At 40.6% G+C, this 22516-nt stretch overlaps 1 protein-coding gene across 1 annotated transcript; it reads right to left on the bottom strand.

Annotated features, from left to right (window-relative positions):
* Positions 1-1580: 1580 nt before the first annotated feature.
* On the bottom strand, positions 1581-15359 carry pepd (peptidase D). The gene is made up of 15 exons (XM_071488414.1): positions 15237-15359; positions 12283-12466; positions 11613-11740; positions 10872-10935; positions 9271-9318; positions 8777-8838; positions 8350-8394; positions 7432-7507; positions 6517-6563; positions 5469-5537; positions 4398-4475; positions 3886-4034; positions 3431-3615; positions 2708-2899; positions 1581-2132 (listed from the first exon to the last, which is right to left on the bottom strand). Exons 1-15 carry the CDS (start codon positions 15251-15253, stop codon positions 1989-1991), a joined length of 1488 nt encoding a protein of 495 aa, XP_071344515.1. The 5' UTR covers positions 15254-15359; the 3' UTR covers positions 1581-1988.
* Between the last annotated feature and the right edge of the window lie 7157 nt (positions 15360-22516).

Here is a 22516-nt window from a genome sequence, read left to right as displayed (position 1 = left end):
ACTGAACCTGCAAAGCATGTTCTCTGTGACACTATTAGTGTACAAATGAGCATTTACAGGACATAGGCACAACATGCACTACAGTGCAGCCCATTACCCTTCCCAGTCATGCACAGTTCATGAAATTTTTAGATTACCTTTGTCATGAGGGCAGGAGGGTGGTCTCTTTTAAATAGGCCACACAAGTAAGCAGTGTGCACCAGTAAGTGCATTTACTGTAGACATTGATGGAATTTAGTGAAAATAGCTTGAGGTCTCCATAAAGGTATGCCTGAAAAAGACTCAAACATTTAAAGGGTATGAAGGTGAGATTTGGTTCATAAGGAGGGATTTGAAAAAAAGATGTAACATATATAAATGTAACATAAAGTAACAAATCTATATAGTTACCCATATGAAACAATTGTATCCTTAGAAACTTTAAAACAGATTGATGCTTTTAAGCCTCAAGCTGGAGCCAATGGCAGCTCATATATAAACATTTAAATTAAAGTTTTTCCGCGGTCAGATCAGACGTCTACTGACCCATTTCAGTAAGAATGGGAATGAGAGATTTTATAAACTGTCACCATCAGCAAATAATGCAAGGAGAAATGAGAAGCTCACTTCCTAGTAACAGGGCAATAACAGAATCAGAAAACATTTTAAAGTGACCAAAGACTGATTTTCATGAGGAGTGTTAGTGAGATTTCCTGAAATATAAAACATGACTATTTATACACTTTACAGACGCTTCTCTTTGTGTGATTCCTAAACTGATTCCGTTTAACATCAGAGGATGAGGATGTGATGTCTCTGCTGTAAGTCAAGTACAAATGTGGTATTACAATAATTATATTTATAAGTTCCACTTCTCATAGTAATATACAGTACATGTTGATTTAATGCTGCATCATCTTAAAGACATTGTGTGAATGCTGCTCCATTCCCTTCTCACCAGGCCCTGTTCCCCCACATTATCATCAGGTCTTCTTAGTAATGCTGGACTGGACATTGTTAAGATGTAGGGAGATGGGTAAAACTGTTCTGCAGGAAATAACATTTGGTTAATCGTTGTGCAGTTATGAATAACTTGTGAGCTTATAGTAGACTGTTATTGTCAGCAGTAACAGAAGAATGTGTGTTCTATACACTTGTGTTTGTGTGTGTAACTCACCCACACTCTCACCTGGGTAGGTGGTGTGTTCCAGTTTGGTGAGGAGAAGGTAAAATGCCATTCAGTGGTCAATAGGGAGGGGAGTGGGTGGTGGCTTGCTGTGAGGCTGTAGTGCTTATGGTTTGTATATCTTAGGTTATTTTTTGTTGAATTTCCTGGGGTTTATTTTTCCTGTTTGTTATTATTTTTGTAATAAATACCTTTTTTCCAGCACATAATCCAACTTCCGACTTGCTTTTTGACAACATCCCTTTAAAGGTTTCCAATGCCCAAATACCAGCATCTGGCCTTTATATCGGTGGCAGTACTACAGACTTCACTACATTAGGAAATTTTCTTCTCTCACTGGACAAGAGGTCAACTAGCTGTCTGGTTCGTAGAAAAGAATTGTCTTTCATAAAAAAAAACTAATAAAACAAAACACTTGCAAATTAAAATGTTTAATTCAATTTCACAGGGTTTTTCTTTAAATCAATGTTTATAAAGAGGAACATATAAGAATAAGAAATATTTTCAAAAAAATTAAATCTCTTTTCCAAGGAGGCACAGACATGAACTTTGTTACTGTTCTTAGGTAGAAGTCATCCCTGTTGCTAACACTTCACATCAGAATTTTCAAACCATTATAAAATCTTCATTAAGATACTGTATGAAATGTCACATTTTGCTTGTTTTGTTAGTCATGTATGATTCTCTTGATTGTGCATCTGTTATGTAAAGTGAGATAAGAGTAAGAGTAAGAACTTCAGTTTCATGCAAAAATATTCTTTGTTGTTTCTTTGTGGTAATTAATGATACTGCAGTGTACAGCTCAGACTTCACGAGCTGTCTTTCAGAATTTCTCACTGCTGACGACGGGGCTGAAGATTTTTCCAGAGTCAGCCATGAAAGCCTCAATCTCCTCCACAGTGCGAGGGACGCAGGTCAGCAGCTCAATACCATCCGCTGTCACTGCGATGTCATCCTCAATACGAACCTGCGCATATTAGTGAGACAGTAATTCAATTCAATTCAATTTTATTTGTATAGCGCCAAATCATAATATACATTATCTCAAGGCACTTTACAGGGTCAGGTCAAGACCTTACTTTGTTACAGAAAAGAACCCAACAGTTCCCACAACGAGCAAGTGCTTGGCGACAGGGGGGAGGAAAAACTCCCTTTTAACAGGAAGAAACCTCCAACAGAACCGGGCTCAGGGTGGGCGGCCGTCTGCCTCGACCTCGACAGTAGTCAGTTAAACATGTTAGAATATAAGGGGGAGATGTTGAAAGGCACAGTTGAAGCAAAGATGACTTCATTTACTGAATATAAGCTGGATCAGTGACTGAAAAGTCAGCTTCTCTTTAGGATTTAAATTCTCTGATTTCACCATGTTTGACATACAGCTTCAAATTTCCATGATATTCCAAGACTTTCCCTAAATCCAGCAGTATATCACATTCACAAGAGCATGAAGTCACCGTGACCCTGAATTGAATTGGTCCTTAAAAAATACTTGACCACCAATCTGGTGAATCCAATCCAAAAAAAAAGTAGTGGCAGACTGACCCCTCCAAAGCCGCGGAAGCGAGCCAGCACTTGGTTGTTGATGAAGCAGCTCTGTGTAGGGTCAGCCAAGGCCTGGTCCAGCAAGTGGTTGATGAAGTATATGCCAGGCTCCACGGTGAGGACCATCCTCTCCTGCACCGGGCGGCCCATCCGAAGACTCCTCAGTCCAGGCTCATCGATGCGCTCCACCCCCTGAGCAGTAATACATTTTGTTGAACCCAAGCTACACAGTTAATACTAGTTCAAAATATTTTAATTGTCTTTTTTTTTTTTTTTTTATCATTAGGGGTCCCAACTGTTTTTGTTGTTCTTATTATTAGGTTACCATGCCCGAGGGGGCAGTTAGGAGAACACTAGCAGAACATTTGCATAGAAAGTTCTCTGAGGAACATTCCTATTTTCTAGATCTTTAGAATGATATGTGAATTTTTTTCAGGACTTTCACACCAACATTTTGACTGTTTTGAGTGTTTTAAGGTTAAACAGACAAAAATACCCATTTTGACATGTGATAGCATTGTCTCAGACAACATGTGACCCTCCCCTCTCTCCTGCCCTCATCCTGAACTTGTTCCTACAGCTTGACCTCGGTTTGTTCCACTCTCACTTCTTCACTGAGGGCCACTCTATTATTGATGACATGTCAATACTAGAGGAACAGGAAGTGTGCTTTCTTCTTCTTGTGATGAGAGAAATCTCAGAATTGAAGTCTTCTGTTCTTACCTCAGGGTAGCCTCCCACATCGTGCACATCAATGCCCAGCAGGTGTCCCAAGCCGTGAGGCATGAAGACGGAGCCCATGTGGACCTTCATCATGTCCTCCACGCTGCCATTCAGGATGCCGATCTTCACCAGCTCCTCCAGGTGAACCCGGTCAGCCAGGCGGTGCATGTCAGACCACTTCACACCTTCAGCACAAACAGTTTTGTTATTGAAGAACAGAAAATTGAAAGCCTTGGAAATTTAACCAGTTGAAGGACTCTTCAAGTCAAATGTCATCACTGTGGTCTACTGTGGGTCATACTTTATAAAAACAAAAAAGCTAACTATAAAATGTAATAAAACAATTAAAAGTGAACCCTCTGCTGGTAAAAGTTAACTTTTCAGTGCTTTCCCCCATTTACTTTTTTGTAGGTCATGTAACATGTACTCAATTAAACTGACTACAAGATTATAACCTGGTTTGATGGCAGCCATGACAGCTCGGGAGGACTTGAGGACAGCCTCGTAGATTGCCTTCTGGTCAGGGGTGAACTTGCCGTTGGCTGGGAAGGAGCAGGTGATGTCTGACGAGTAGCAGTAGTACTCTCCTCCCATGTCAAACAGACTGCAGACAACAAATTATCAGCACTGACTCAAATCAATGAATCAAATGTCTTTCCAAAGTGCCTGAGATTTGTGTCCAAACTGTTTTTGAGTTGCTTACAGTGAAACAAACGTACGCAGACAGCAACAACACTGAAGAGCACAACGTAAGGAGAACAGTAACAGTCCCTTTAGGAGACACTTCACCAAAGAAGCGTTTCACAGAGGCAATAGAGTTTGGCATGTGGAGAATTGGCCTGACAATGACACAACAGCTCCTGCTTTAGGAGGATCTGTTGGGTTTGTGAGTGTGTTACATACCAACACCATGATGTGGTTGCACCTAAAAACTGCTGAAAGTTAAAAACTATTGAAAGCTACTCACCACATATCTCCATCCACAATTGTCTTGTCATTGGGAGCCCCAGCATGGCCATAGTGGAGGACAGAGGAATTGTGGCCCCTGGTATTGAACACACAATGTATGAATTAAAAACACATAAAGTATCACTACATATGAATAACAACTGCACTACAAGGTGGTAATTGTTTTGAATGTGCCTTGTATAAAGCAACTATCACAACAAGTTAAACTGATTTTAATTTGAACAGAAAATAACATGCATCCTTAACAACTAATCCCCCAAAGTTGCTCATTACATATGGCCTTTAATAGAAAAGGCCAGAGCATGATTAGAATCAGAATCAGAATCAGAATCAGTTTTATTGCCAAGTATGTTTTCACATACAAGGAATTTTTTCTGGTGATTGGTGCAATTGATCAGCAACAGTGGGGCTCTCTAGCCTTGTTGATAAGGCTGATAGCAGATGGGAAGAAGCTATTTTTGTGGCGAGAGGTTTTGGTCCTGAAGGACCGCAGCTCCTGCCAGAGGGGAGTGACTCAAAGAGTTTGTGTCCAGGGTGGGAGGAGTCAGCTACAATCTTCCCTGACTCCTCCCACCCTGGACACAAACTCTTTGTGTTAACAACATTAACAACAACGTCTCAAAATTCTTCATCCATAGTGATGCTGCTAGTTGGCAACAACCCTAAAACAGGAAGGTGATGTTATGTTTTAGCGAACATGGTTTGTTTCTACTGACTAGACGCCTGGGATTCAGCAGGGTTACAGAGAGCTGCTTCCTCTGCTTCCTAAACTCTGATTTGTGTTCAAATCCTTGAGGGTACTGGAGTCCCACAAAGGCTTAAAGGATGTTCTGCTTTGTATTGTTTCTAATATTTTTGTTTTTTCCAGTGAAGACAGTATTTGAAGGTGTCTGGCCTCAAGATTTTGGTAACTTCTGACCTTAAAGCTGCCATTTTTTCCCATCGATCACCACATCCCTATTATAATAGGTGTGTAATTAATCAATTAAGTAAGATAATTAGAAAGCAATTATAGTAAGACATTAAGTAAATAGAAATAAAACAGGTGAATTAATTGAAGACGCCTTACGTTCCACAGATACAAGTGTATGAGGTGTGGCGCATCCCTCCTTTAGTGTAGCAGTAGTGCTGGAACAGGCTGAAAAAAAAAAGGGTCAGAAAACAGAAACTAATCATCACACGCTCAAACGCATCAAATACTTCTATGGATGTCCACAGCATCACAATGCTGTGTAGGGATATTTCCTGGTTCTTCTAATACGGCAAAGGGAAATGAGTGTGACTGACAGCTGTTCAAATATATTAAAAAAATAATATATTAAATTACTGTCTAAATTAGTCTTTTTTTGTGTTTTGTCTCTTAAAGCTCCTCTCCAGATATGTACGTAAAATACTCTGTACTATGATTAATATTTTTCCCACATAAAAAGGTGAAAAAAACTGAAAACTGGGGCTGGAAGTACATCTACTCTTATTTCCTCATTGAGAAATTCTGGATCAGGTCTTGTACCCTGTCCATCACCAATGCTTGTGCTAGGCTGACAGATGAAAGAGCAGAGACTATCAAGATGGTTAGAGGAGGAGACTTAAAGAAAAATGAGTTTGTTGAGGAGTTTGTTCTGCACCGAAATCAGCGACTAGTGGACATATCAGGACGGTAAACATAGTTAGCATCTTTTATTTGCTTATGTTGTTAATTAGCCGTCCCTGCAAGTTGACAGGATTGGTACTGTACTATATTAACTTTTTATAGTTTTTAATACACCTAAAGCATATAAAGTACCATGGTCACCTAGCAGTGCCAGATCTACCAGTGTCTAACAGGTGCCATAATGTAGCATACTCTCAACAAACAGGAAACCCCAGAATACTTTCTCCTCCGCACCTATAACACAATTAAACAGTTGGTGGAGTGTCAGACTTCTCTGTTTGTTGAACCAGCTGGTGTAAAGTCTGAAAATAAAGTCAAATACAATCAGGACTGTGTCAGTCCCCACATATACTGTAACGATAGCCATAGATATAAAAGAGGAGAAAGACATTCTGTTTGTGTGTCTTGGTTAATGTTTGGCCAAACATTGGCTGAAATATATACACTCACACAATGTACCACTTACCTCTCCATTTCATACTCTTTCTGTCCAGGCTTCACATGCTTCATGATCTACAGTGAAAAAGTGTGATTATATGTGGTTAGCAAACTTAAAAACTGCTGTGCAAACCTGTTACTAACTCTTTTGAAATTGAAATTACTGTTTCTATGCGCCTCCCCTTGCTGATTTTCAGTGGTAGTGAATGCTCTGATTATTAAAAGTAAATAAACAATGCTTTATTTGTGATGACAATTTTGTTTCAGCATCACCATAAAATCCATTTGTCATCTTACTGTCATCACTCTGGTATCCGAGAAAAACAGAGAGAGTGGTGAGCAAAACAGGACACTCTCGCTCTTTTGCTCTTTCTCTCTCAGGTAACTCACTGGGTAATGTATGCAGTGTATTGGAAGAATATTTTCTGTTTTTACTAGACATCTATAGGCTGTCATGACTGAAAATCTACTGAAATGGTTGGCTTTGGGTACACATGGGTAAAAATAAACCTCTGAAAACCTCTGAAAAGTCTAATGATCACAATTGTAAAAAAAAAAAAAAAGGGGAAAAACTGTAATTTTAGAGGGCTGATTTTTGTGAGGTTAACTTGTGGTAATAAAATTCAATTCGGTTCACAAGTAAAATAATGCTTTAAAGTTACAGCTTATTGGTCAAAAGCCATCTCTGTTAATTGCGTGCCTCTAAGCTACTGCATGAAGTTAAAATCAGTAGCATTTAAACAGTTTATAGCCTTAGGATCCTGACATCTCTGAATCCTTTGCACAAGTTTAAAACTCAATGAGCTGCTTGATGCATTTCAATACTTTGGGTGCTTGATTTCAAACTCTGAACTTTAAATTCTTTCCATTCCCTTCTTTTATTGTTTTCATATTAAAAATATAAATCAATTTTAGCGTGGTGTCTGACAAAAAAGAACCTCACCATTTTGTGGGCTTCACTTGAAATCCTGTTAGTGTAACGCAGGACCTCCAGCTCCATATCAGTCTTAATCAGACGGCTGCAGACAGACAAGAAGAAGAAGTGAGATACCAGCTCTCCCCCTCTCTGATCGATACACTGCCAGTTTATTGAAGCACAGTGTGAGGACTGTACAGCCACGCAGCATACAGAATTCATTCAACCTACACGTCAAGCTAAAGGAATACTGCTTTTGTATTGTGATGGCTGAAACAGAGACATTTCTTAAAGATACACCGTTAATACAGTTGCTGCTGTTTAGCAGACTTTCCTCCATCATTCTCATTTGTTGAAATTCCAGAGGGAGATGATCTCATAATCTACTGTTGCAGAACTGATGAAAGTGTTTCAAACCATAATAAAATGTAATACAGTCTTTTGATTTAAATTTAAGCTTTAGGACCAACTGAGGTATTTTTGCCCCTTGTTTATTTGGGTTAGGGAAGACCTAGCTGCACCTTAAATGGCTAGAATTGAAATACATACTGGAGAGTATTAAGGATTTCTACGATAATATATATCAAGTCTTTCTCCCCAGGGGGTGTGCCTGCAAAACATTCCTCATTTCACAAAATGGCAATTCATCTGGAGGGTGCACACTAATGCCAAGGACAACCAGGCAAGCACGAAGTCCATTACATCCGTGCGCACTGGCTTCTGACTCTAAGAGGGAAAAAAAAAAAACAACTCCAGGAGAAGCCAATGCTTCTGATTGCACACACACGATTACCTGACTGGGCAGCTGCAATTGCACAGGTTTGTGTATTAAAAGAATCTGACTGAAAAAAAAAAACTGTTAGGAAATTAACAGAGGGAGACTATGGTCTTTATTTGTATCTTGGGTTTGTTGATAATATTATAAAACAAATTTTAATTGCTTACCATTCCACAATGACTGGGTGCAAAAGGCTGTTGTTTACTTGGAAGCTGGTGAAAAAAAAAAAAGAAAAAGAAACAGCAGCATTATAAATATAAATGCAATTTGATGCAAATGGTTATATGACCTTTGAAATAAGGATGACACTTGTTTTACAAAGCAGATAGGGTCAGAGTGAAGAGTAGATAAAACTGTGTGATACACATAGTTAAAAAAAGAACAAAGTCTAAGGACAATAGTAACATTAGCATTAATTGACAACTAACAACCAAAAGCAAGATTCTCTGCTTAATTAATTATATTCAGAATCAGGTTAATCAGCAACATCCAGTATGCATGAGTCTGTTCTATCCTTGGTTATAAAAGAAAAAAAAAACCCTCCATAAACAAAGTATAATTATGTTAATGCAAATTGATGCCAATTAAACAGACCGACTAATTCCTTCAAAGGAGGCTTCTCGGCAGATGCTTCCACTGTCTGTGTTCTGTCCTCGCTGCATGGAAAGAAAAACATCATGAGCAAGTGTATTCAAGTGTCAATACAGTACACTAAGTTGATGCTGATGAGCTTTTCCACTGTAGAAATGTAGAATTAGTAGAAAGAGTTTACATTAATTCTCACACTGCATCTTTAGCAGTATATAATATAATAATCAGGTTTTTCTAGGTTGACACTGTTAAAGATTCAGGTTGTACACACAAATAAACTGAAAGAATTCAGTTTGTTTGTGTGTCTATTTTTGATATGATGAATGAACTGGCAGCTAACATAGGGTGACTGGAGCCATCCCCAAAAACGGGTTCAGGAAATTACTCCCACACAACACTTGTGAGCCGTCATCTGCTATTAAATAATTTCATGTATCAGTAGCTGTAATCAGGTACGAATAATGATGAATATTCAAATCATGAATAGTGATGCATACCAGTGTTAGAAGCACTGCTGGTTTCAGGTTGGACAGGACATCAACAATCTGCAGGGAAGCAGACAGGGAGTTATTAGAAGACTGAGACACAACAGAGCCACAGAAACAACAAAAAACTAAGTAAAATCTGAACTCTAAATTTTGCAGAGTAATGAGGATTTGTCTGAAGTATAACAAAACTTACAAAATCAGCGATGAGCAGTTTTAAATCAAAGAGCAGCATTATTTGCATATGCACAACAGAAGTCTAAAGGCAAGTGAGACTCTGCACATATTTTGAATTTTCCAAAGGTATTGTCACTGATACAAAAATATTGATATGAAAACTCTGCAATAAATCATGACTCCTGTCAGATACTTAAAAAGGATTATTAAAAAAAAAAATCTTTTTTTTTTCTTTTTTTAACAATTTAAAACGTGAACATGTTGAGCAGGGTAGTGCGGAGAAAAGTGTGTGTGCAACATCATCTTCTGTCTAAGTGTTTGAAAAATAGAAAAACACTCAAATATTCATGACTTGCTTCTGAAAAACAACACAAAAAAAAAAACAAAAAAACACATAGTTCTCTCTTAGGTCCTCCTGTAGGCAGCACTGCCAACTGAACACTCATGCTGGTTTCTGTGTCTGACAAGATGACAGTATTAGCTAAACAAATGCAGAGCCAGCTATTATATGATCAGATGTTTCCTATTATAATACTCCAGATCAGTTAGTCTCAACCTGTGACTAATTAGGAAATCTAACACCTCAGGGAGGTGTAAAAATACCTGAAATACCAGCAGGATGAGTCAACAGAGATTACAGTGTAAATATAGAAATTACATGTGATTATTTCAAATGCAAACATATTATTTTGAGTTGTCAACATGTAAATTTTCAAGCTGTCCCTCTAATGTAGCTCCCCTGGGAATCTACTGTCAACACTTACTATACAGGACTGTTTTCCCAAAGTCTCAAAATATGCAGTTACAGACAGTCTGAACAGGAGTGTGTATTTTTAGACTAGATGGCTGAAAAGAAGAGGATGTAGCTGCAAATTTAAAATAAAATTCAAAATGATCCCCTGGGAGGTTTGAGGGTTGAACTGTGTGCACGCTCCTGAATCGTTCCAACAAATTTTATCATCAGTATAAAACTACACAAGCTTTGTGTGAGCACTGCAGCATTTTCTCACACAACATCCGTTCCCCCAGCGCTTTTCCATCCTCTTACACACTCCCCAAAACATTTAATCACATGCAAAATGCAGACAGGCTGCAGAGAGTATGTTAAAAAAACTTCCACGCATGTTTATTTCTTTTTTTAAAATTGCTTTCAATAAAATGTTTAGTCGGGCAAAAAATGATGCAGGTCAGGGTTTTGTTTTTTTTCGCCAGGAGGTTCAAAGAAAATAATGATGACTTTGACCTTTATCTTCATCTTGTCTATGGGGATACTGATGTCCTTTCCTGTAACTTCATAGATGGGTGACTTAACATCAAGTTTCAGTTACTGCACAGGGAAAAGTTCACTCTCTGTCACACTCTCTCTCTCTCACACACACACACACACACACACACACACAGACTATAAAGACCAACACCAGCACAGACTGACTTACATCACAGGTGTATTGCACCTCATCAACAGCGTACTTTGCCTTGAAGTGCTCTTTAGGAAAGATCCTGTCAATAAACACAAAGGAGACAACTGGTGAAGAAAAGTAAAATAAACATAGTAAAAGACAAAAACAGGTGAAGAACAAAAATAATGAAGATGTCAGTACATTAAATTAACTCCAGATTGAAAACATTTTTTATACACATCAGATGACAAAAGATTCTTTGAGGTTTATAGATTGGGGAAGAGCAAACATGTGACATGAGGTTGTTTCCACATCATGTCCAGTGGTTTCTCTGATTGAGTTACACACAAGCACTAGGAAGTGTGCAACACTGCATGTCTAATTTCTTGTTATCTACAACCTGTTCAACTACCATTTTTAACGTTATTTTCAGGTGGGATTTTGGGCATTTTGTGAAAGGATCAATAATTTCCAAAACAAGTAAAAAATAAATCTAAAAACATCATTTATATCAGCAATTTACTCTGTGTAGTATGTGTGCTGGAAATGCTAGATATGCATCAGTGTAGTGAAGCGCATCACTAAGGTTTTTTGTGTGATGGAGAAAATCCTTATATAGATTTTGGCTGCATTTATTTGTTTTAAATTAACTAATCTAATACAAACATGACTTGTGTAGCACATGACTCTGTCAACCCTTTCGAGCTCACAGCTCTGGACCAGCCTGTGATGATTGTTGGCCATCTCCACAGCTCTTTGAGGATTAGTGTGACTTACTCTCCCATCCAGGTGCCATAGCTTTCAGGCAGTTTGGGGACAAAAAGGATGGATTTCCCAGAGTCCACATCAATGGCTCCATAACAGTCAGGCTCAGTTACTCCAAAAGCCCAGTGGAAGAAAGACTCCTGCAGAATTGAAACAATCAGCCAGAACATCAGTGAAGGAAATATAATAGTCAGCTCAAAGAAAGCAGGGTGTCAGCATATTCTGGTCAGATTATTACACAAGAAAAAATAAAATGCTGTCCCTTATCAGACCAGTTGGCTTTACTGAGGTGAATACAAAGCTAAAAAACAAAACTTTTAATGTGCCCACCAATATTTGTAAAAAAAAAACAATTATTGACACAGGCTTTGGTGGATGAGATCATAGACACAAGAGACTTCTGTGCAACGTGGCTGGAGTGAGGAAATTAACACTAACAGAGAAGCTCAGAACGAGACCTGACTTTCAGAGAAGCAAAGTGAGGTTTTTGTGGCACCTTGATGGAATACGCTCGTAAGGGTTTTAGGGATCAACAAACAACCAGCTGGGCCCACTGACATTAACTCACTGATGGGTTGGGACAAATATGGGTCATAGAAGGATGAATTAATACATGCAAGACCTCGCCCCCACCTCAGCCTTTGCTTTGCAACAATCCCAGAGTCAACTAAAGACAACTTACCTGCCTGAAAAGGAGGTCGGTGTCCGTGCAGTACCTCTGCTTCTGCTCTCCTCCCTGCAGCACCACAACTGACTTTGGCACCACTCCGTCTTTGGCTTTCAGCCCTCTGCACAGTTGTTGACGGTTCTCAGCAAAAAGGGCAGCAGACACTCTCAGGGTGTCATTGCCCAGCCAGTAGACAGGTCTGACAGGACAGGGAGAGTCAATGAGTGGCTGAACAGACCAGTTCTGGTGCACAAGCCTACCATAAAATAAATCTGACTCACACTGTCTCACCATTATTCAACTATTTCCTGACATCTTAGTTCACTTATGTATTCACCTACATATAAAACCAATTGTGTTAAATGACATAGTGGAAACAAAATAGTATATTAACAAAACTATATAGCAGTTATAGTGGGAAGTTTTGAAGCTGGAGATGTAGTGGTGGTACATGATAGATTCACATGCGCTTTAACTGTCCATGATTATAACAAAAATTCCTACAATATTAGGCTAAACACAAGTTTTCTGAAAGAAGAAAAGTTTCTTCATCAAAAATTATGGACGCTGCAGTGAAAGGTGATAATTAAAGCTTCAATTGCAAATTTTGTGAACAAATTCAGGGGAATCATGTATCCGCTAAGCAGGGAGAAGATAACCATTATGTTCCTAGTTCAATCTGAAGGGAATCCTGAGCATTTGATCAGTAGATTTGATCCTGAAGACGTGGGTGAACCACAGACTTGAGACTGAGTTAAGACATAGATATAGAGAGATCAACCGCCTTGTAACTGAGAGGTCTTTGGATGTGCCCTTGGTGATAAGATAACAAATAGAATATATCTGATTCAGTCTGGAAAGTACCAAAGGTTAATCCATAACCTCGTAGTGTTTCATGGCTCAACGATTTCTGTATCATTCACTGAGTTTACAGGTTTAACTGAGAGGACAGATCAGCCATTGTGAGGTGGTCAATTACATTACTGAAGGAGGTAGAGACTAACATGTACTGAGCTGTAATCCCAATCCCCACTGGGTCAATTAGGTATTTATTAAGGCTATCAAAGTTAACGCGTTATTAACGCGTTAACGTTACATGCCTTTAACGGGAGTCATTTTTTTAACGTGATTAACGCTTGTGACATTTGAACCTCGGGCCACTCCGTAGCTCGGGAAATCAGGAAGCAATAACCGAGGTCGATGCCGTCGTGAGCAGTAATGGATTATTATTAACATTATAGTATAATGTTACAGTTACAGTAAATTGGTATGCCCATCTGTAATTTTTTTTGTTGGGCTTTTGTTTTAGTTTATTTCAGCATCTTGTTTTACAATGCAGTTTGCACATGTTAGTTACTTGAACTGAGAGTATTTCTCATTGTAGCAATAAATAAACATGATTTTTTTGCATCAAGCAAGCATTTGTCTATTCTCATGTTGAAAAGAGTATTACAATTGAAAAAAATCAGTTTAAGGTACATTTAGAACAGATTAAAAATATGCGATTAATCATGATTAACTATGATCACTCATGCGATTAATCGTGATTAAATATTTTAATTGATTGACAGCCCTAGTATTTATTAAACTAAGTTCATTTTTGAAGGTATGGTCTCTAGTGTCGCATTGGATTACATTCTATCATAACGTATGCCTGTTCTCTGCAATCTGCGAGGAGAGGATCTCTGGTCGAGATTGCCTTATGTCTGCTGACTGCTGAAATTTTTCTGATTATCACAGCAGATTCTAGTTTTATTAAGAAGACAGTCTGGGTTGTATTGTGTTCACAAGATGATAAAACTTGTTCCGTTGAGATAAACAGATAATTATTTTATGATGGCAGCACAGTCACTATTTGATGTGCCCAGTGTCATGTTGACACCAAGACAAAATTATTTCATATTGACTTGAGAAAACGAAATACATAATTATACTGTTGGCTTTGAATTACTTCAGCAGTGGATACTGCACTGTTTAAAGTGAAGAGAAGATGCTTGACATTATTATCACTGTCAGGCACACATCAGAACTATAAATATAAAATATAAATTGAGTTATTAATGTATGAAAGTTAGTAATTCAGTAGTTCAGCTCAGAGGTTCAGAGTTGGCACATTCAGCATTAAACATGAGCAGCTTCCACCGTGATGAAAGACTGATTACCAGTGATCGGGGATATGCTAAAAACCCTCGTAGGTTTCAGTGACACTTCCAATCCTGACAGATGGAAGTTGTCGTTAATGTTTATTTTAACCTTTATGTAAGTGGACTGGGGAGTTCCTGGACTAACTCACTACATGTTGGAACTGCTGGACTGGAAAATAGCTTAGTTATCGATACATGAGTATAATGGGATGGGAGTCGATGATAAATTTTGAAGTGTCACAAAATGAGCTAAGAATCATAATCAAGTCAGTTACACAAAACTACGTCTCTAAATTACTGCTCAAATATTTGCTTTTCGCTTGTGAAATCTTCAATGGTTTCACGTCTTCTGGCCTCTATAGAGCTTTCAAATGAAACAGAGACAAAATAAAATTAGCCTTTGGTTCAACAAGTGGACATTTCCTTCTTTAAGAGGGACCCCAACCCAAAAACGTTGGGTACCACTGGTTCAGCTAACAGTCTCAATAATTACAGTCCTCTTAAATATGACGTTGCTAAGTGTACATTTACTGTAGAAATGTATGTGCCTATAAAGGCTGCTTCAGGTGTCCTTACATCTGTTTTTAAAAACTGTAGGGTTCACTGCATCCGTGAGAAAGTAAGCTTCAAATATATTCTGGTATTAGTTACACAGTGTCGAAACGGTATATCTGCCTGACAACTGCTTTATTATTATCGCGAGTTTAGCGAAATAACGTGCTGCTGTGGTCTGACAGTAAAAAGCTAAAACGAATCTACAAATTATCTTTCTTCAAATAAATACACATATTCTTTTCCAACTGGGAAACAGAAGCGTCAACTCACTGTGGTGCTGCAGCCATGTTGGTCCCAGGTCCGGACTGTCATGTGAGTTTTGTAAGGCTGTGGCGCTGATCAGCTGACATGACATCGTGCTGCGTTCACTGTTTTCAGTCATATTAGCTTCAGCTGTGAAATTGTATTGAAAACAGATTGAGTGGATGTCCTGAGGCTGTTTTTCCAACAGTCGTGTATAAAGTGCTGCAGTCAGCAAATACCACTGCACAAGAATAATGAGAAGCTGTAAGAGACAAACAGGGTGTTAGAATAATGCAATAAATTCAGTAAATTCAGAAAGTTCACAGTAATTCTGTCGGCACAAGAACCTGGGCTATATTGTGTCTATACTGGGTATGACTGATTTATTGAGACTGAGACCCACCCGTCAATATTAGGAGAATAACAGGTACAGGTGATGAGACTGTTATTTATTCATACTTTTATCCCATGGTGCTTAATGGGTTTTTCAAACAAGGGGTCTTTCTTTATAAACCACTGTACCACATTTCATAGCTTAAAAGTTAAAAAAAAATAGCAAGATAGGAAACTCACTAAACAGGTAAGTCAGGCAAGCACTGAACAAGGCAACCTTAAAGTCAATAATTATACATGTCTATCCTTCTTCTATAGTACTTCTATAGTAAACACTCTGAGTTCTGTATATTTCCATTCCAGCCAGTAAGGCAGACAGGCGCAATTACAACACAAGACATATTCTGAAAACAAAATGAGATATGAGACCTTGAGAAGCACAGAAAAATCTTTAGAAAGGTACAGGAAACTGCCTCTTAAATTGATACTGCAATGGTGATTTTAAAGTAATAAACAGTAGGGGGCGATGCAACTCTCTTTTGACATAGTGCAGAGGGGAGTATGAGAAATAATTCTTTATGAGTGACTTTAGATACACAATGCAGGTAACTCTAAACAATGTTTCATAACAGACAGCATCCAGGCACAGATGACAGACTGTCAAGAGGGTTAAGACACTCACCATGAAACATGAGTAGCTTTCACTATGAAAGGTAGATATCTGATTTATAGGTTTATTTCAATCTTTATGATGGTGGATGGGGAATAATTATAAGGATTATCAGGATCAGGATCAAGATTTAAATGAGGCGGTCATGTTGCCCATCACCCACTCACATGAACACACTTTGCAAAAGGGGAGGAGCGAGATCTGTCAAATTACACATCAAAACATTGTTGAATTAGCTATCTAGCTTTCTCTTTTTCATTCTTGACTCAAATGTTTTTTAGACCATTCATCTGAACAAGCATGTTCAATATTTAAATGCCTTTCAAAGCATCTGTCTGAAAATACAGATCCTCCCGAAAGTATTCACAGCACTTCACTTTTTCCACATTTTGTTATGTTACAGCCTTATTCCAAAAGTGATTAAATTCATTTTTTACCTCAAAATTCTACACACAATACCCCATAATGACAAAGTGAAAAAAGTTTGCTTGAAATTTTTGCAAATATATAAAAAATAAAAAACAAAAAACATCACATGTACATACATGTTCACAGCCTTTGCCATGACACTCACAACTGAGCTGTTTCCACTGATCATCCTTCAGATGTTTCTACAGCTTTTTTTTTTTGGCAAGCAGTATGAGTGGTCTGGATGCCTTGTGTTGTTGGGGCAGATTTACTCTGCAAAGAAGGAGTGTGGGATACTCTTCCTGTCGCATATTTTACCTTTATTAAAACAACCGGAACGCATCAGGAATGAGAGTGGACAGGAAGAGGAAAACAGAGAGAATATGGGGAAAAAGAAAACGGGAGTGGAGAGACAGAGAAAAACAACAACAACCACACAACAACAGCAAAACAACCACAGTAACAATAACTAACAATATCTACATTTATGGTCACTCTATAGTCATAGACGCTCCGTATGTGTGTGTGTGTGTGTGTGTGTGTGTGTGTGTGAGAATCTGTCTGTGTGTGTGTGTGTATGAGGGGAGGGGTAGGTGTGAGTGTATGTATGTGTATGTGTTCATGTGTGTATGCAAGTGTGTAGCGATTTGTCATTGGATGTGGTGGGTAGTTGATGTGGGGGCTGCAGTAACACCGCCCCCCAGACCAAAGTCACAGGTGGCCAGAAACCAGGCCAAGATTGCCAGCCACCCCGAGAGCCCAAGGACCCACGGCAGAATGCCCCCCCGGCAGCCTCGTGCCCGACCAAAGGGGGAGCCCGTGAGGGAGTCCACCTGTGGTAAATTCAGTTGATTGGACATGATTTGGGAAGGCACACACCTATCTATATTAGGTCCCATAGCTGACAGTGCATGTTAGAGCACAAACCAAGCCATGAAATCCAAGGAATTGTCTGTAGACCTCCAAGACAGGATTGTATCGAGGTACAGATCTGGGGAAGGGTACAGAAAAATGTCTGCAGCATTGAAGGTCTCAATGAGCACAGTGGCCTCCATCATCCGTAAATGGAAGAAGTTTGGAACCACCAGGACTCTTCCTAGAGCTGGCCATCCGGCCAATCTGAGCAATCGGGGCAGAAGGGCCTTAGTCAGGGAGGTGACTAAGAACCCGATGGTCACTCTGACAGTGCTCCAGCGTTGCTCTGTGGAGAGAGGAGAACCTTCCACAAGGACAACCATGACAGCCCATCTGGAGTTTGCCAAAAGGCACCTGAAGGACTCTCAGACCATGAGAAACAAAATTCTCTGGTCTGATGAAACAAAGCTTGAACTCTTTGGCCTGAATGCCAAGCGTCATGTCTGGAGGAAACCAGGCACCACTCATCACCTGGCCAATACCATTCCTACAGTGAAGCATGGTGGTGGCAGCATCATGCTGTGGGGATGTTTTTCAGCAGCAGGAACTGGGAGACTAGTCAGGGTCGAGGGAAAGATGAATGCAGCAATGTACAGAGACATCCTTGATGATAACCTGCTCCAGAGCGCTCTGGACCTCGGACTGGGGCAAAGGTTCATCTTCCAACAGGACAACGACCCTAAGCACACAGCCAAGATAACAAAGGAGTGGCTTCAGGACAACTCTGTGAATGTCCTTGAGTGGCCCAGCCAGAGCCCAGACTTGAACCCGATTGAACATCTCTGGAGAAATCTGAAAATGGCTGTGCACCAACACTCCCCATCCAACCTGATGGAGCTTGAAAGGTTCTGCAAAGAAGAATGGGAGAACCTGCCCAAAAATAGGTGTTCCAAGCTTGTAGCATCATACTCAAAAAGACTTGAGGCTGTAATTGCTGCCAAAGGTGCTTCAACAAAGTATTGAGCAAAGGCTGTGAATACTTATGTACATGTTATATTTTTGTTTTTTATTTAATAAATTTGCAAAAGTTTCAAGCAAACTTTTTGTGATTATGGGGTATTGTGTGTAGAATTTTGAGGTAAAAAATGAATTTAATCCATTTTGGAATAAGGCTGTAACATAACAAAATGTGGAAAAAGTGAAGCACTGTGAATACTTTATGGATGCATTGTATGCATTTCCATATTCAGAAATTTAAATGATATCATGTCCCTCATCTTTATGAAGACCTGTTCACTTTGTCCTTCAGTGTGGCTGCTCAGAGCAGCTGTGCGCATGTTTGATGTGTTAAGACACTACGTTATGTTCAAGTTTAACCCAACCCTAACACATCCGAAGCTCAAATCCAAACTCAGTTTTTTGTGGTGTTGTGCATCCCCCCTTTGGTCTGAAGAATGGGGTGATGGCCACAGTCTTTAGAGCAACTCTAGAGTCGAATAGTCCATGTGATTGCAAGTGGTAATCCTTATTGTGTCTTTCTGGTCCTGTCTGGTGGATAAGTGTGGATTAAACAGTTCAGAGTTCATAGAGGCTATCATGTCTGGGCAGAGCCGAGGCAAGATTTGGGCAGAGACATCTAAATAGAAATAATAGGCTAGCTGATTCTAGTACATAGTTTTACCCAACACATGGGTTCTCCATGTAAGATGAACACTGGCTCTCGTGTTTGAAGAGTGCAGTTGTGACTATGGTGTCATTTGGTGCTGGGAGGCATTCCACCCGCTTTGTGAATGTGCAGGTGACTGTCAGGAGGTATCTGTTACCTCGTGAAGATTTGGGGACTGGTCCGATCCAATCGATTTGGAGACCGGACCATTGAAAGGCAACCCCCCTTCCCTGACGTGGAGCTTGGTTTAAGGGTTGGGTATGACAGGTGAGGTGCCTTATGAAGGCAGGTTGGCTAATAACTGTCGGATGGTTTGAATGGCAGGGTCCTGTTCCTGTATGGTGACCAAGTCTGCATCTCCAGGTTTTCGACCTAGGTGCGAGATCTGTCCACTGGTTTGGGGGTTTTCCCGTTGTTCTGTAGCTTGTCGGCGTGTAATGGCATTCACATTGCACATTTGACCAGTCTGAAACTCCCAGGGCGTGCCCTGCTCTGCGCCTAGTTTGGCTAGATGGTCGGCTTCATCGTTACCGTCCTTGTCCGGGCCCGAGCTTTGAGAATGATCCTTTACCTTTTTCAAATAAATGGTCATACCTCGGTCCATTACAAGTTGGTCACAGGTCAGAAAGAGTTCAGTGTGTTTGACCACCTTGTTCCTGGCGTTTTTCATGCCATTTGCCTTCCACATGGGGAAGTGGGAGACAAGGCTATGGCTGGTGTAGTTAGAGTCAGGGCAGATTGCTAACTGTACTATAACTACCTTTGCGGCTTGCTGGGGAGCAATAAGGACAGCAGCAACTTCTGCATATTGACTAGTCTTGGGGCCTGATTGATAATAGTTGGGCTGATAAACGCTGCGGTCACACAACACACAATACCAACTTCTGCCTGGGGTTGGCTTGCGTGGTGGAATGAGCACCCATCCCCAAAGACCTTTGGAAGATTTTGGCAGACATTCTCATCGTGGTATCCATGATTTGAGGGAAGTGATGGAGTTATGGCAGGAAGAGGTGACAAGCTTGGTTGTTCCTCATGGTTACAGTGTTGACATTCGGCCAGGTCCTGGCCCAGAGCCATCTTGTGGTTTTGGGCATATCTGACTTCAATGTCATAACCTTGCAGTGCCATCATCCATGAGGCGATGCGGCTGTTCGACACCCACCCCTCCCTCAATCTCTGGCTGTTCAGGACTGTCACTGGTTGGTGACACGTCTCCATGATTACTTTCTGGCCTACAATGTAGCTGCGAAAGCTGCTGAGGGGTCTGCTAGCGTATGCGACAACTTGCTTGTCTGTGTTACACTGTTGTGTCAGAGCAATGCTAAGACACTAGGGGGAAGAGCTGGCCTCCAGATTAAATTCCCTGTCCTTGTCAGGGGGGGCCAGACAGGGAGCAGAGCTGAGTTTTTCTTCCATCAGCTGGGAGGGCTGCTCCTCAGGTTCTCCCAGCTCAAAGGGCTTATGTTTATGATGGTCTTGCTATCTCAGCATCGTCTGCGATAAGCTGGCAGGCTCCCACGAGACTAAGCTTAGAAACTTTAGGTGGTGCTTTGATGTTTTGAGTGGCAGAAACTTGATCAGTAGATAGGGAGTACTCCTCCTGCAGGGCATGACGGAGCGCTGAGTAGCGGTCCCTGATCCCTGGTGGGAGAGTTTCCATAAAGACATGCACGCTTCTGGACGTTGTCTTCCAGATCAAGCGCAGATGCATGAGGTAGATCAAGAAGGCAGTGCTCTACCTCCCTCAAATAATCCTCTATTATTGACTCCCGGTTACTGGGGTCAGAGCGCTCGATGTCCCTTGCTAGGGATTCGAGTTGGCACGTGCGCAGGCCCTGTTCTCGGTAGAGGCCTGCATCACCTGAGTCGTCTGAGGACTGCTGGTTCCTCTGATCCCAGTAAGAATAATGTGACCCCCCTCTTCGTGGTGGAGAAGGGGTCCAGTTAAGGTGAGGGCATGGGTTACGCCATGCATATAGCTCACCAGCTGATGAGGGCCCAAAATCCCTATCATCATTCAAGGACTGAAAGTGATGTCCACTCCGCCCTTCGGGAGGGGGAATGGAGTGTTGGCTAACAGACTGAGGTGCACTCCTCGGATATGAGGCATCTATGTCCCTGCGGCGGGCCATCGGAGGTGAACATTGATCAGGAATGATCAAGTCAGATCTGGCACGAAGGTCTGTCGCATTTCTACTTACCATCCTCAGGTGAGTAGGTGTGGCTTGAGCTGTCTGAGCAGCCTGCCGGACATCATTAGGTTCTTCAAATAAGGCTGTTTCCCATGCTCGGGAAGCCTGAAGTTCAGCCCGCAGTGTTTCTTCCAGGGACTCCAAGGGCTGAGGTTTAACAGTCTTCCTGGAGATAGGGGCTGCATCTGGGTCAGAACTGGAGTCAAATGGGTCAGGGTCTGATATCCTCTGGCCCTGAGTTTCTACATGCTCCTTTTCTATTCTGTTTCTCATAGCTTGGAGCTGATAGTGCAGGTCACGACGATCCTGCTGGAGGTTATCGTTTTCTTCTCGAGCTTGAGAGAGCTCTTCTCTCAGGAATCTACAGCCTTCCTGTAGATGCAATATGATCCGTTGCTCAGCTCGATAACTGGTCGGCAACGCCATAAGCTGCTTAGCGCGTTCTGCAGCTTCCAACTGGGCTTTATGGTGATAAAGCAATGTCAACCAGCCTAGCACCTGTGAAATGGTGTGCTCCTCTCCAGCCGGATTATTTATATGAGTAACCAGCTTGTGGATTTCCTCATTGCACATGCTAACAGTGTAGCTGTTCAGGTTACTTAAATCATCAGTGGAAACATTTATGAGGCCAGCGATCGTGTTCTGTAGATGCTGGTTGTCTACCTCCTGGGAGCCTCTGGCGGTGTACGGGAATTTTTTTCTGCTCATTTTGCTTTTGTTTCTTATTCAAAAGAAGATACCCGACAATAAACTGCTATCCTAAGCAAGTTTTGAATTCCACTGAGAATGCACAGGTGAGGCTTTGACCTGTGGCTTACAAAATCTGTAACACTATCAAACGATGTGTTACATTAACTATGGCTGCAATTTATCTCAGCAGAGGTGGCATGGCAGCACTGTGCCTCTGTGAGCTATTAGTTCTTAGTGTGCGTCAAAGTACAGGACTCGCAATACAGAAAAGAAGAGAAGAACACAGTCTATGCTGTGCTATGTAGCAATCAATTCCTTGATGCATTCCCAACAGCAAAGTCACTAGTGTAAATGCACTTTATCACTAATCAGTAACTTAAAAAAAAACAAATTTGAAAATTAAACACAATTCTTTTAACTATTATAATATTTAGTATATTATAACAAAATACAGTCTCAGAAGGTTGGTTGAAGGATAAATTCGAGCACTGAC

This window comes from Trachinotus anak, unplaced genomic scaffold, assembly GCF_046630095.1.
Source record: "Trachinotus anak isolate AG129_WGS33_773 ecotype Australia unplaced genomic scaffold, CSIRO_AGI_Tana_v1 ptg000011l, whole genome shotgun sequence".
In the NCBI taxonomy this organism is placed as follows: domain Eukaryota; kingdom Metazoa; phylum Chordata; class Actinopteri; order Carangiformes; family Carangidae; genus Trachinotus; species Trachinotus anak.
The sequence above is the reverse complement of the archived record's forward strand: the minus strand, read 5'-3'. Positions and strand labels throughout refer to the sequence as shown.

Coding starts and splice junctions, on each gene's coding strand:
- pepd (XM_071488414.1), bottom strand. Junction 11,741..12,282: donor CCGACCTCCTTTTCAGGCAG/GTAAGTTGTCTT, acceptor TCAATTCTGCAG/GAGTCTTTCTTCCACTGGGC. Junction 8,395..8,776: donor TCCTTTGAAGGAATTAGTCG/GTCTGTTTAATT, acceptor TTTTTTCACCAG/CTTCCAAGTAAACAACAGCC.